Source organism: Bos javanicus, chromosome 22 (assembly GCF_032452875.1).
Source record: "Bos javanicus breed banteng chromosome 22, ARS-OSU_banteng_1.0, whole genome shotgun sequence".
NCBI classification, from domain to species: Eukaryota; Metazoa; Chordata; class Mammalia; order Artiodactyla; family Bovidae; genus Bos; species Bos javanicus.
In genome coordinates this window covers 45,561,310-45,576,990 of record NC_083889.1, presented here as the reverse complement: position 1 = coordinate 45,576,990, position 15,681 = coordinate 45,561,310, and the positions used below count along the sequence as shown (strand labels likewise).

The 15,681-nt window shown below is 43.2% G+C and overlaps 1 protein-coding gene across 10 annotated transcripts in view; it reads right to left on the bottom strand.

The window, feature by feature from the left end:
* Positions 1-12,489: 12,489 nt before the first annotated feature.
* ERC2 (ELKS/RAB6-interacting/CAST family member 2) overlaps positions 12,490-15,681 on the bottom strand; it is a 993,593-nt gene continuing 990,401 nt past the window's right edge. For 6 of the 10 annotated variants that reach the window (XM_061396628.1, XM_061396630.1, XM_061396631.1 and 3 more), the window contains one exon: positions 12,490-15,454. In XM_061396628.1, the coding sequence (XP_061252612.1) occupies positions 15,314-15,454 (141 nt within the window). In that variant the 3' untranslated portion in view covers positions 12,490-15,313. The remainder of the gene's footprint in view (positions 15,455-15,681) is intronic. The other 4 variants (XR_009732519.1, XR_009732517.1, XM_061396632.1 and 1 more) reach the window with 3 other exon arrangements.

Here is a 15,681-nt window from a genome sequence, read left to right as displayed (position 1 = left end):
TTCAACAACAGAAAATAAAAACAAGTCTTAAATTTAGATCATCCATTTGTTGGGACTGAATTTGAGCTACAGAAACAAGTCAAAGCAGCTTAATATATACGGGAAGTAGTAGCCAAAAGCATGACTGATAAACTCTTCTTTCAGTCATTCATTTCTGACTCATTCAGCTAATACTTATGGCTCATCTACTGTGGATCATCAACTATTCCTTTAACAAGCATTATGGTGCATCATTCATCATAGCAGAAGTGTATGTTCTGGGTCATGTTATCATGTTGGTTTGTTCATTTTAGTGAGTAGGTAGTTATTGACCACTTACATTAATCACTAGAACTGAACAGGCTCTAGAATAAGAGGGAGGCCCCCTAAATGTGTCTGTAAACATATCTGTTGTTACTGCTGCTGAGTGAGGGCATTGGGCCTCTGGCCTCTTAAGAGCCAAAGTTCAACACTGGGGATCTTTCCTCTTCCTGACTGGCTACTCTACAAGTTCCAGGGGAGGTCCAGCAAGAAGGACGGGTTTACTTGACCTAATGGGTCGCCATCAGAAAACAGGCCTTCCTATGGCCATGTGATTGCCAGGGCTCCCAAGCACTGTGGACTTACCAGAGGCTGTGAGCACAGACACACGCTGGTCTCTGCACCTGAGACTGGCAGTTGGGAGAACTTGTAAACTGTCTCTCTTCTCCAGTCTTGACTACCTAGCCCCTGGGAAACAGAATCCCCCACAGTTCTGTCTTAAAACACTCACTCTTGTCTGTGCTAAGCATTTTACGGACATGATATCAAGCCTGAGCTGAAGGCTGTTATTATCCTATGTCACAGAAGGGAAGCTTGAGCTTGGAGCAGTGAAGCAACTGGCCCCAGGACACAGCTGGGTAAAGATGAGTCCCAAAGATCAAGAACCCTGATTGGCTATAAATATGGTTTCTGGGCAAGGGATTAGGAAGTGTCCCATGACATAAGCAGTGTTGAAAATGAAGGTGATACAGGAGTAAGCAGTGTCCTAAAATGGAAACAAAACGAGACACTGGCCTTCTGACCTTGTTGAAGGCTTTGGATCCAGCCATGCCTGAGGCCCATCTTAACCTCCTCACCTTTCTTTTGTGAAATCGGTTTGAGTTGGGTTTTGGCACTTGCAGTTCAAAGAACTCTGACAATACAACAGTGTTTGGTCATTTTAGGGAAATTAATTTTTAAGTTAGAAAGGCAAAGCCAGGTTTAGGGTTAAAGGATACCTGTTAGCTACTGGGGTTTGGACCAGCCCCCTCAAAACTAAAGATTTGATGTGAGACTGTCCTCAGGTTCTCCTGAGACAGAACATCTTGACATCCTGTCAGACGAGGAAGAAACCATGGGGGTGGGCGGGTGAGTACCAGTGCAGGAATCCTGTGGGGTGGGAGGCGAATGTGCATGTGAGTCAGGCGAGGGCCCTGGGAATGCTCGGAGAATACACGGGGGCCTGGGTCAGGGAGACTATGTGAGGGGGTTCTCTTGGAGGCCAAACACTCAGGGCTGAGGGACAGGTGGTGCAGCCTGTGACCTATGCCAGCGTCTCCCAGGACACCTGCCTCTGACATATGCGGGACTATCTGTGAGGAAGTCAACAACTGTCTTTTAAAAGTAGACCCCCGATTTCTGGGGTCTCACTGATGCTATTTCATTTGGAAACATACATGGTTTAAATAAACTCATCATTTGAGCATTAAAATCCACTCAGGGGAGAGAAGGAAGGAACTTAGATTCCTTCTGCCCATTAGGAATAAAATGTGAAATAACTCATTTCCCCAGGTGGATTTGTTGATTTGCTCTACAGAGAATACTTCTTGTACACCTCCTGCATGCCTGGCACTTTCCTACAGGCAGGGTTACAGAGCTGGGCAAAAACGAGATCAAGTTCTTGCCTTTATGGTGCTTATATATCTTCCCTGCCTAAGAGATCTTCCTATTACATGGTAGTGAATACATTCTTTCTTCCATTCATGTAATGGTTTTCTATTTATACTAACTTGTATAAATACACATATTATATATGACAAAGTGAAAGCTCAGTGAGCAGGATGTTCCAGGAAAAAGCTATTCTTTGATGATAAATTAATTGTTTAGCAAACCGAGAATGTACGAATTAACATGCTCAACTCCTGCTATAACTCTAAACCTCCTCTTTTTGTTACCTTTGTTGAAAAAAGGAAAATCTTCTTCCTCAATAAATACAGTCCGGTAAACCCGGATGACACGGTCTTCAAAGACTCAGGCATGATGGCGCGCGGGTGAGGGCACACGGCTCAGTGCAATGGTCATGGACCATATGTGGCCGCCGAGCACTTGCAATACGGCTGCTCCAAATTAAGATGGGCTGCAAGTGCAAAATATAAACTGAATGTCACAGCCTCGGTATGAAAAAAGCAAAAGATTACAAAATATCTCATTAAGAACTTCTATACTGACTATGTTGAAATGATAATATTTTGGATAAATTGGATTAAAGAAAATATATTATTGAAATTAATTTCTCCTGCTTCTTTTTAACTTTAAAATAAATATATATAGCTCCTAGCAAATTTAAAACTGTATATATGGCTCACATTATTTTATGTTGGATAGTAATAGGTTAGAATAGGACTCTGGAGTCAGAGTCAAGGATTGACATCTGTCTTCTTTATTTAATAACTGTATGGATGGATAACAGCCTCACTAAAGCTTGGTTTCCCTCTGTGAAAAGGTTACTAACGGCACCTAGCTCACTGGCATTTTCCCATTAAATGAGAAGATATATTTGCAGAGTTAACATGATGCTTGGCATGTAGTTCCTTCTTAGTGGATGTCAGCTGCTCAGAGCAGTTGTTGTTGTTGTTGTTCAGTCACTCAGTCGTGTCCGACTCTTTGCCACCCCATGGACTGCAGCACTCCAGGCCTCCCTGTCCCTCACCACCTCCTAGAGCCTGCTCTAACTCATGTCCATTGAGTCCGTGATGGCATCCAACCATCTTGTCCTCTGTCATCCCCTTCTCCTCCTGCCTTCAATCTTTCCTAGCATCAGGGTCTTTTTTAATGAGTCAGTTCTTCATATCAGGTGGCCAAAGTATTGGAGTTTCAGCTTGAACATCAGTCCTTCCAATGAATATTGAAGATTGATCTCCTTTAGGATTGACTGGTTTGATCTCCTTGCAGTCCAAGAGACTCTTAAGAGTCTTCTCCAACATCACAGTTCAAAAGCTTCAATTCTTTGGCGCTCAGCTTTCTTCACAGTCCAACTCTCACATCCATACATGACCACTGGAAAAACCATAGCTTTGACTATACAGACATTTGTTGGCAAAGTAACATCTCTGCCTTTCAATATGCTCTCTAGGTTTGTCATAGCTTTTCTTCCAAGGAACAAGCATCTTTTAATTTCATGGCTGTAGTCACCATCTGCTCAGAGCAGTACTCTATGGTTATTGCCTCTAGAAAGTCAGGGGGTTGAACTAGATTAGTACTGACAAAAAATTATACTCTAGGAATTTGTATAAACTCCTGATGCTGAGTTGTTTGCTTTTAATTTCCCATTTTTCTAAATCTAGAGTACTTACAAAATGCGGTTATTGTGAATCAGGACAAGCCAGGTTCCAGTTAAGCACAAGCTCCAATGAGTTAGGATTTGCTCAGTCAGAGACTTGTACTCATTATAAGTCTTCATGGCCCTGGAGAATATATACGTGCAGTTATGGTCATACATACACACTGTTAATGCAGGTCATAGTCTCTGCGAGCTTACCATGTGCTGCACACTGTGGCAAGCATTCTACCTCAAGGTTGTGCTTCCAACACAAAGCACAGGGAGGCTGAGAGATCTGCTTCAGGCCACCCAGCCAGGAAGTGGCAGAGACAGATAGAACTCAACCCACCTGTTTGACCCCAGAAGTCAATCTAAGTATTACTGATGCAGAAATAGTCCTGGTAATTCCTTGTGGCCATAAAATCATGGTGCTTTCCTCAGAGCTCCACAGACTATTTAGCTAGAGGAGAAAGCTTGGATTACCACAGGAGTTCCAGATTGTTGTGTCGACAAAAGAGTCAGAGATTTCACAGTAAGGAAAGTTCTGCTAAGGTGTCCGTCCTCTAGTTATAAGGAAGCAGAGAACATCCGTCTGTAATAAAGGCCCCATTAAGTGCAGCCCTTCCCACCTGACTCAAAAATATTACCAGGCGACAATGGAAAAGTGGTAGAACTTTCTCTCTTGAGAATTTTCCAGGACCTTACAAACATGACCCCGTTAAGCCACTGAATACCCGGATGAGATAGGTGGTTGGATGTTGTTATTCCTCTCACTTTCAAGATAGAAAACCTGAAGCTAAGAGAGATTAAGCAATTAGGCCAAGGTCAAATGAGCCAGAGACAGACCTGGACATGAAATGATTATCTTCTGAAAATCCAAACACATGCACAGAATGACTGGCTAGTTACCACTGTGTGTTAATATACAGTTTGATGCCCTCAGCACAAAAACGACTGGCTTTTAAAGATTTCTGCAGTTGTGTTTGCCCGAACTTGTACGGACTGTTTTAATACCAATGTCCAAACCAACATCAGATTTTCCCAAAATTTGGCTGAAGAAAAATACAGCTCCCTGCTCCAAAGGTAGTACCTGTTTTGCCTAGCCCAGTTACGTCTCATCGTACCTACAACTGCTGTTTTGCAAGGCTAAGGGGAGAATTGTCCTACAAAGCTATTCTGCTTGTGTTTTCTTTCCTTCAGAGATAAACTGTAGCATGTAAAGGGGTTTGAATGGGGGAGCATCTTGCAATTTGCTCTTCTGTTGAGACTGAGAAAAGAGGAGCATAAACTATCTCAGAGCTTTACAAAATCTGGAATCCAACCTGCCCTTATTATCATTCTTCAGTCAGATACCCTCTACTCTTTTCAGCTGAATACCTCTAATAGTGGGTGACAGACCGTGACAGTATATGAACCAAAGTCAGAGGTTAGGGAAAGAGAACACTTCCAGGTGAGCCAGGAGGATTCCATGCTCTTGTGAACAACTGCAAGGATGCATATGCACAGAAAACTGGTCTCTGGAGAAAGTGCTGCTAACGGTCTCTCTTGTCCAGTTGTGCAAACAGCCTTGCCCCTCCAAATACCTGGAGCAAATTTTTATTTCTTACTGCCTCCTTGAATCTTAGGTAATTTAAAATCAACTACCCTGTTATCAGTTTTGACCACTGTCATCAGAAAGAAAACAGGGCCATTTCATTAGCTGGGTAGCAGCTGAGTATATGCCTAAAAATGGCCACATGCCATGCTCTGAGCTTGTTCTTTAAGAATTCACTGTGATCACCTTGGATTTGTTGAAATTCAGTTTCTTTGACTATAACCAAACAAAACTCTTGGAGAAATTTTTCTCCCATGACTTTTATAATTTCTGGAAGTCCAGGAGATTTGGAACTGGTCATCCTAAGAAATTTTAATTCTCTCCTATCACTGCTCAATCTGCTCAACTCCACCCACCACCACCCCCAACCCCGCCCCCCGCCCAGGCCCCCGGTCCTGTGCTGATGTGGACAGCTCCTTTTGGACACACAAACTTGATCTAAACAAACTTACTGTAGGAATGATAGCCTGCTGATACATAAAGATTGCACGGGAGGTGGGGTGGGTTGGGGGGCTTAAAGTTTATCCATTTTCTTCTTTCTTAAGAAATGAAACACTTTGGGGGAATCCAAAGGCAAGACATTTTCCCCTGAAAACCACTGTAACCTCTTTTCTCATACACTGAAAACATGATGCTCAAAAATCAAAGAATCTTCAACTAGAGTTTTGCATCTAACTCCAACATCTTGCAAAGGACTGTCTTGAGCGTTTTCCATTGGAGTTATGGTGTCTGCATATTTCTAAAAGTCCTTGAATTGTTGCTGTCTTGGGATATTTCCATGCAACCTATTAAGCTACCTTGTTTGAAAGATACTGAACAGCCTCGCATCATTTCCAAACAACCATGCTAAACAAAGAAAGGCAACTGCATTACTAACGGAACACGGAAGACCAAGGCCATGGGTTGTGGCTGGGGCAAAGGTACTGATTCCTAACCAACCCATGACTTATCTTAAAGCCTGAATTCTGCCAGATGTGTGCAGCATCTGGGAAGGAAAAAGAGAAAAGGCCCTGCCAGTGCAGAGGCTTCAGCAGTGTTCTGCCACACCCGTCTTAGCCCCTTTTCTGTTTTCTAACCAGGCACCCATTTCTTATCATACAGGTTGGGCAGCTCTTTCTTGCATTTTAAGACCCTGATGTTTTATTGTCCAAACCCCTTGATTTTGACTTGAGTTCATGTGTTTTCTGGAAACACAAGTGGTAATTACCCAGGTCTTTCTTTCCCTGCCACTGGCAACAGTCACCAGGGAAATTTACAGCCCCCAATATCCAGATCTGGTAACTGGTTATTAAACATGGTTGATGAAACCACTGACACGGCAAATGTGATCAGAACAAGGACTGGCTTAGCAGCAGTTCTTGTGAGACAATGGTTGGGAGTCCACAGGTGATCAGCAATTTTATTTCATTAAACATTTCTATTATTTAAAAATTACTACAACTAATAGTTATCCTTTCCATTTTTTTTTTTTTTTAATCTTTGAATGGCTGGCATTGTGTTATGTGCCCATTTGATCCTTGGTTAAAAAAAAAGAAAAAAAACCTTCTGGGAATGTACTATAATTTTAGGATTAGAAGACAGACACAGAGAGGCTGAGCAACCAGTCCAGGGTCACTTTCTGGGCTCTGATGGAGTCAGGATTATAGCCTGTCCAGAGTCTGAAAAGTCAAATACCTTCAGGGGGTCAGGGAGGGGTGAAGTTAGCCAGGTGTAGCTTTAGAGACAGAAACGAGGGCTGTGGAGAACCGGCAAGTACATCTAACATTTCTCCAAGTTCCCAGACGCCCAGCCTATCACTGTTGCCCTGGAGCGATGGGAGGAACCCTGAGACACAGTGCTGGTCAGACAAGAAATATCCAAAGTCTAAATTCACTCCACAGGCCCTAGTTTTCCAGCCTCTGCAATCTGAAACTGGATTCATACATAATGCCATTAAACCTGTATAGGATAAATTTTTTCAATGAGATATACAGACAGAGGACTTCCCTGGTGACTTAGTGGTAAAGAATTCATCTGCCAATGCTGGAGACAAGAGTTTGATCCCTGGGTCAGGAAGATCCCCTGGAGAAGGAAATGGCAACCCGCTCCAGTATTCTTGCCTGGGAAATCCCATGGACTGAGGAGCCTGGCGGGCTACCATCTGTAGAGTCGCAAAGAGTTGGACACGACTGAGCGACAACAACATAGAGACAGAAGAGTACAGAAATTATGTCACTTGATGAATTTTCATAAACGGGACATAACCATGTAACCAACTTCCAGGTCAAGAATCAGAGTATGGCCAGCATCCCACGAACCTTCTCTTGTGCCCTTACTGCACAAACCCTCCAAAGGTTAAACATCATCCTGATTTCTAACCCCACAGATGAAATTCGTGTGTTTCTGAGCCTTGTGTAAATGGAATCGCAGAGTGTATTCTCTTGTGTTCATCTGCTTTCACCTAATGCTGTGGGAGAGTCTTCTGTGTTATGGCAAATAGCAGTAATTCTTTCTCAACAGCTTTTATCCTAAAATCTATCACTTGATATATTCGCCTGAATACTGTATAGATGAGCCACCAAGGAGGAAGACTACATTCTGTGCAAACTGGTTCTCAGAACTGAAACAAGTCATCCAAGGACTTTGTTAGAATTGTGGACAGAGTTCTGTTGCTAAAATATTTTTTCTAAACATTTTCTCATTTACTGTCATATTTTATCTTCTCATATACTATATTAAGCAGTTAAGAGATACGTTACTTCTGCCGGTTAGATTCAGAAATGGAGAGTACATGCAGTTATACAATGGCAGGCTACCATTGAGCAGCCATAACAAAATGGTTATAAAATAAGAGATTTTACTTATGTCTTGATTTCCAGTCTAATGCTGTTTCTACCAGAACAGATATCCTGTTGCTCCCTTCTGGGTCAAGGCTGTAGTCAAAGGTAAAATAAACCAGCCTCGAAGCTTTACTGTCACTACGTCATATGGCTGTGCCTTTGCTGTTTGCCTCCTCAGCATCGTTTTCCTTTCTTGTTTGGGAGTCCATCCCTTCCCCTTTCTCAGTCCACAAGATTGAGGTGGGCTGCACACCTAGCGGGGAAGAGTACATGACTCCTCCCTTAGGGAGAGGGATGTGGGCTCTAGGGTCTCACCTGAAACCTTGAGGCTGCTCAAGAATGGAATACGAGGAAGGGAGCAAAACCAAGAAAAGGACATTAAGAAGTCATTTGAGCCCCCGGAAGAAGCCACTCCTGAAACTTACTACGTGTGAACTGTTCACTGCATGAAGCCATGTATGTGTATGTGCCTGCATATATTTATTTTTGTTCAAGTTGTCTTGTGTTCTGTTTTTGTTCTTCAAAGACTTTTGAAGGAATTCTTTCAAAATTCCTTCAAATGAGGGGGATGGGTACTTGCAAAAGAATAAAACAATCCAACAGTTAAATTTATTCAAATAAGCACTCATGTTTCACTTCTCAAACAGCCATAACACCCTTATCCAGTGAGTTATGCAGACATGGAGGCTCTGTCTTGAATTTATGTGAAGTTTCTTTTCTGAGTCCTTTCTAAGCGAAGCCAGAGTGCTGGCACAGTCAGCATCTGTTTTTAACCTACAGAAATGCTGGCTTTGCCCTGCACCAGGGAAATGGTCTGTTCCACCCACAAGGCTCACTCCTGCCATCGATGCTGAAGTAACTCAACAGGGGGATGCAAGGCTAGAGGGGACAAAGGCATCTCTAATAGAAGAGAAAACTGACTGGTCCAAAAACAGACCAAGTCAATGGACTGGCGATTTAGACAATTTTGATCCAAAAGACTTGAAGAGTAATTTTCTTCTCTAGCCAGTGTGTTCTCTACACTTCCAGCAGAAAGTTCTATCTGAGAGATTTGATCCTTTATCTCTGCACTGCAACAATCTATCATAAAGTGGAAGGAGTAACTACAGTGGAGCAGCCCTAGAAACACTACCTCAGTCAGGTGATCCATCAAGGTCAGCAGCAAACAGCCAAAAACCATGGTTGATACTATGTACCCTTGATATGTAATGAAAGTGCCATTTTATCTCTGTGGTCTTCTGCCCATAACCCATACACCTCGTTTAACCATGAGAAGAAGATCACATACATCCCAGGAGAGGGGCAACCTACAATGTACTGACCCATACTCTTCAAAACTGTCAAGATCACCAAAAACAAAGAGTGTAACTCATGGGGATGTGACAACTAAATGCAGTGTAGACTCTGGAGGAGTTTCTGGAACAGAGAAAGGACCTTAGGTTAAAACTACAGAAGTCTACATGGAGAATAGGCTTCCGTTAATAGCAGTGTGTTTGTGCCTGTTCCTTGGTGACAGTATACCACGTGGATGCAAGGTGACATGTAAGATAACGGAGGAAACTGTATCTGTGTGGGAAGGAAGTTTATATGGGAACTCGCTGGACTATCTGCTCACTTTGTCTGTAAATCTAAGAAGGTTCTAAAAATAAAGCCTATTAAAAATAAAGTTTATCTAAAAACTCATCTCTGCATTTTTGTTGCTGCAGGAGGGTTTCCTAAAATTCGGAGATCAAAGTGAGCCCTTGAAATGATGACAGGGCGGTCCACAGGCACAGTCTGAAACACCCTTCCGCCACAGTTACATATTCCTTCCCTGACCATCTTCAGCCCTTCCCATTCAGTAACAGAGAAACACTCTGTGTTCAGCCCATCTCTAACCTTTGCCAGTTTCCCTTTTCACCAAAGAAAAGGAAAGCTTCAGCCTCAGAACTTTGTCTTCGTTCTTTTTATTTACTTTTTTGCCCTTAGAGTTGGTGATGGCTATGTATGGAAAATAACCCTACTTTCTCATTTATGATGAAGGCTTTTTTTCCCTTAAAGTAAATTTATGTAAATAAAACAGTAAGCCTTTTTAATTGTATAAGGTACTTAACTCAAGCTACATATTGTCTTCTGACATTGTAAGAATCAGGCAAGCAGGAGGTCAATTACTGGAGTTGAGAACCAGTGGCCACCATACTTAGATCTACACCCTTTATCCTGGCGCTGAGGTCCTCGCCTGCCTGGGGACTCCTGTCCAGTAGCCCGTCACAGGATGCTCCCCCTTGCACACCCAAGGAGGTCAGGAGCCGACGCCCGGACACTGCGGTCTCAGGACATGCAGGAGAGGCCCAGGACTAGAGGTTAAAATCCGACGTGCTAAGCTCAGCCCCACTCTCTTCTCACATGTGGCTCGACTTCCCTGGGGCCCCACTGCCATTCTCTTTTCACGAGGACCAGGGGTGGCTCCGATGAAGCAACCAATTCCCTCCGGCCTCTGGGAGCTGGAGACCAACCTTGCGACACGGAAGCCCTGCTGGGTGGATACCGGGAGGATCTGAACCCCGGTCCCATACGCCCCTCACTCACCTGACCCGGGGCCCGGAGCAGAGAGCTTCCTGAGCACTGCATGCAGAGCCTGTCTCCACGACCCACGGACCATCCAGGAGACGCCGGGCGAGGTGTGGAAGGTCTCTGGGCCTCCTTCTCCTCGTCTGTATGGTGAGGAGAGTAATAACACTGGAATATATGAGGATAATACCTACCTCAAGGGATTACTGTCAGGATAAATGAATTCATGGACGCACAGCATTTAGCACAGCACTGGTACCAAGTGAGTGCTCTATAAATATGCACTGTTTCTGGTCATCTCTGTGGGCCTCCATTCCCCTCACTGTGAAACATGGGTCGTGACAGCACCAATCTCATGGAACTTTTGTCAGGAATAAAGGAGTGGGTGCACATGAGTCCTTGGTGACATGGCCTGGCTCCTAGCAAATACACAATCATGTTCAATTATTTTTATCTGTTTACTTATTAGTGTGATTATTATTATGGGTTAGCAACCCCAAGACTTAGAAAGTCTCTCCAATCTTTTTGAAACAGCAGTTCACAGATACAGGGCAGTCAAGGTGGATTTTTAAGATTTTAAAAAACCCAAAAAACCTTTTGCTTATCTACATGCAAAAGGATGGAACTGAAAGATAGATGGAACTGAAGGGTAGGTGGACCTGCAAAGTCTGAGTTGGTACTTTTCCTCCAAACAGACAAGTTTGTGTGTAAACGAGTAGAGATTACGTCTGATGGCCAGCTGGCCTCATATAATCAGACCTGAAAGCCAGCCGGCTGCTTCAGAGAGCTCTACGAGGTAAGAAATTCTTGTCTAACAAAAGTTCTTTTTCCATAAAAAGGCAACATAAAGAAAAGGACACATGACTTTGCAGGTTGCCCCCAAATGTCCCTGACTGTGAGAAAATTGCATACCTGGCAGCTCTGAATCCATGAAATACAGAAAAAAATATTCTATTTTGTCTGTGTCTTCTGGGCTCTGTCTCATCCTCTCCTCTGCAGAGGGTCTTCAGGGACACAGACTCCTGTCCCAGAAGCTCCAGGGACAGTTGGGGATTGCAGTGAACTTACCACGTATGCCTGGATCAGCTACTTCTGACTGGACCTCAGTTTCTCCATCTGTAAAATGAAGGTATTTGGTCACATGACATAGACTGTCTAGCACTAATAATCAATTACCATTTAATTGCAACAATGGCAAGAGTCAATCATTTGTTTCCTGGAACTCAAATTTAAAAAGAAATCAGGAGCTGGTCCTCCACTGCAATCCACAGGTGAGCTACAAAGGCTGGGGAGCCCTTGTATGGACAGTTCTATTTTTCTGGATGATTCTGTTTGTGTGCCCAAGTGATGGCAGGGCTACCGTTTTCACCTGCTCAGCTTTCTTGTCTCTCTTCCAGACTAGAGCTCTATTTTTTTCCTTTGAAAACTACATCTCCCACATCCAGTGAGGCTGGATGTATGATCCCAAGAGGACTAATAAGAGTCCCTCTAGAGGCCTGACGTGGCTGCTGGGAGAGAGGGCTGTCTCTTCTCAAAAACCCAAGAACACTCAAAGCTATCGGAATCACCTTCACCACCAAGTAGAGAGAACCTGGCAGGACTGAGGTCAACTTCATGGAAAGTGCGGAAGAAACAAGGCAGGAAAGAGGGAAGAAAGGGAAGCAAGAAAAGGTAGGAAGGAGGAAGAGAGGGAGGGATAAAAAGATGGAGGAAAAGGGAGGAACTGAGAGAGAAAGACCAAAAGGGAAGGGAAGGAGAAAGGGAGATGCCACCAATAATTTAAGTTCTTAACACACTATAAGCCCGGAGCTCCAGCTATACACAGAGGGAAATTTACATCTTGGCTCTTCTGGTAAAGTGAGTCCATAGCCTTCCTTTTTCTTTCTCTTGTCTTCGCAGCCATAGATTCTTCAGGTGGGGATCCATGACCCAAACAAGACTAGAAACCATCACAGTTGGAGCATTTATTCGAGATGGAATGAACCCGCTTCAGAAAGAAACAAAGTTTATTTGATGAATATAAATAAGGCGATCAGCACAAAGTACTTCTCATACACATGATAACAAATTTATGAACTGTACATACCTTGTACGTTGTACTTCTACTAGACACGAGGTTACAATGACTGGCTACTACATGCCCACTGGTAGTTTCTGAGGGTTCCTTAGTTTTATTTATTTTTTTCATATCGAAGTCCATAATCACATGGTCAATATCACAACCCACATGCCACTCACTTGGAGAAATATTACAAGAAGCACTATCAAACGAGGGTCTCTGGGAATTAAATACACTGACCCCTGGCAGCATTCAAACGCCACTCAACACAAAAACATCTCAGATAGAGCTTATGTCAACACATTTGAGGTCTCGTCATGAACACTGTTTAAAAAGTAAATGGAAACCCACTTTTAAATGAAAGTTGACACGCTGTTAACGTGCATACTGGATACACCAAAATCATTAAGTACAAAATCGAGACTGTACATTGAAATCAAAAGGGGTATAAAGTATAAGCTTGCTTTTGCACAAAGCAAGAAGACCAACTTTTCCTAAATGTCAGCCTCAACTTTCTCAACTTGATTATGATCAAGGGGGAAACCTGCTAAAGTCTGTGCAAAGGAAGTGTCTTCCCAACAGCACAGTTGTTTGCTGTAAACACAAACGATTTTTAATATGTGAAAAGGGAATTTTTTGGTAGCCCCTCAACATCAGAGAATATTACATGATACATAATGGAAAGATGCTATATTAGACATAATTTAATTTTTAAGGGACTAAATGATAATTGTCCCATAAAAGGAACATCAGTAATACTTTAGGCAAACAAAAGGGGGGCAAAAATGAGCCCTCAAAACAACAGCTGGGACAGAATTGGCACACACTGGGAAATTGCTAACTATTCATGGTCGGCTGCTTTCTCTGCTTCTAGGACACTCACTGCCTAGTGGCTTTCCTACTTCAAGTATTCAGTGGCAGAGTTCAGATCAGGATCTGGCTGCAGGAGGCAGTGAGGCCGCCTGTTTAAGGATGCTCAAACTGTTCACAGCCACGAGTTGGAGAAGCCCTGGGTTTTCAGGGAGACATTTTGTCAAAATGTGCAAAATAACTCTTGCAAAGAACTCTGCTCGTTTCTCCAGTCAAGACCTAGATTGCCTTGATAGTTAAAGGACAAGCTTACTAAACATGAATGTATTTGGATTGCTTGTGCAACATGAAAGCTTTACACAATTTGCAATACTTAGGACAAGAACAAAGCCAGAAGCGAGAAACCTGCTTGAATATACTACTCTTAATGCGCCAAAGATGAACAGCGCAACCCAGACACAGTTTCGTCTTCTCAGATAGATAAATAAGGTGTCTGACTTTTAAATATCTCTATGGCTCACGAGAGAGGTCCAGAGTTAATTGCACCAACATTCTAAGAAGTAATAATAACAACTAAATTCAATGCAAGACTTCAGGAACATCTGCTTAGAATCCTTTCCACAGCAGCAAAGAAAGACGACTATATTTATTAAGGCCACTCATGCTTAAATTCACTGTTTGTCCTTTAGAAATGCAGATTTTCATCCCCCACTTGCGTACACGTGGAAGGGTTTCTTTCATTGACAAGGAAATGGATCAATACAAGAGTTGCACATGTTTTCCAGACTTGGTCACAAGTTTTATGAAGTTACAACAACTTTCTTTCTTTTTTTTTAATCTCAGAGGAAGCAGGAGGAGTTTAATTATCCTCAGGACCATGTCACTGTATGTAAAAGACCTGAAAATGTGGTCTCTCTCCCTGGCATGTGCTTTAAATAATTACTCTGTACCACAAACATATTGTGTAAAGCTATATACAGATACACAGCTTTTGTGATTATTCCTCATTCATCAATGTTTTCATGTTTGATGCTGAAAATGTTTTGGAATCCATGTTGGAAACTTTTTTTCAAAAAGAAAAATGAGAAATGACCTTTCATTTACAGAAGATCTAAGTGTATACTCGCTGTTTGGACAGCGTTTGGATTTTGAGCATGAATGAGTCCCAGCTTCTTCGTGGAGACCCGCATGTACGGGAATGGTGAGAGTCTGAGGCTCGGCTGTGGCCCCACTGTGGGGAACGTGTGCCACACGTGGGATAGAAATATGCAGGTGCCTCAGGCTCCAGCCACTCCCTAGCACAAACACAGGGTCAAGAGAACTATGAATGATCGATTCAGATGTGCCATGCATTGTCAGAGACACACACCATGTTCTCATAAGGCGATTTCTTGGCAAGTATTAGTGGTTTAAAGAATTGATTTCATTTCCAACCTGGCCCAGAGGTAACGACTGGTTCCACCATCGAAATGTGGTTCTTCAAACCGCAGATTAAAGAAATAGAGGAGGGTAAAGGCTCACCAGTTTTGGTGCTTTGGTTTCTCTGTCAAACACTCCATGCATCTCGGTATACAAACACTACCAGCACCACTCACTCACTCACAGAATTCACACTTTTTGATAATCTAATGCATTAGAGATGACCACTTAGACTGAACCAGCAGAGAGACGGGAGATGAAGCTAGTTGTCCAACAGAAGCTGAATCCACAGTTACGATCCCATGGAGTTCAGATTCATCCAGTGAAGTTTAAGTAACAGAAGTAAAATGCTATCAAATAATGACATTCAGAAGAGATGAACACATTTTAAATGCCCGAATCCCGACCGAAAAATGGAGGACCTGCCATTGTCTCCTCCTCCACGTTCTCCTCTCCAGCATGTCTGAATCCATGGGAAAGGACATGAGATGATGAAGGAAACACTGAGTCGAACAGAACCGTGCTCAGTAATGAAAGTGAAAGCTCCTCTTCAGTCTCCGTGCGCGTTCCCGGTGGTGGTGAACAGTGATGTGAGCTGCACTGCAATAGATTATCAGAATATTGCTGCAGAGCTGCGCTTGCCCTTTAGTCAGCCCTTCTGATAGCTGCAACAAGAAAGCACAGAGGTTAGCAGGGAGAGGAACTGGCAGGAGACTGGAGGTACCACGGGGGAACACTCCCGACCCTGTGCCCACCCGCCACCCCTCTCTTTGACCAGGGCTAATGGGGATCAGGGAGGGTGCTGATGCAGAGGAAGAACAGAGTGAGGAGGTGAATAGGAAGTTAAAGTATGTCCTGCAAACACATCTGAAGAAGATGCCTTTTTAAAAAT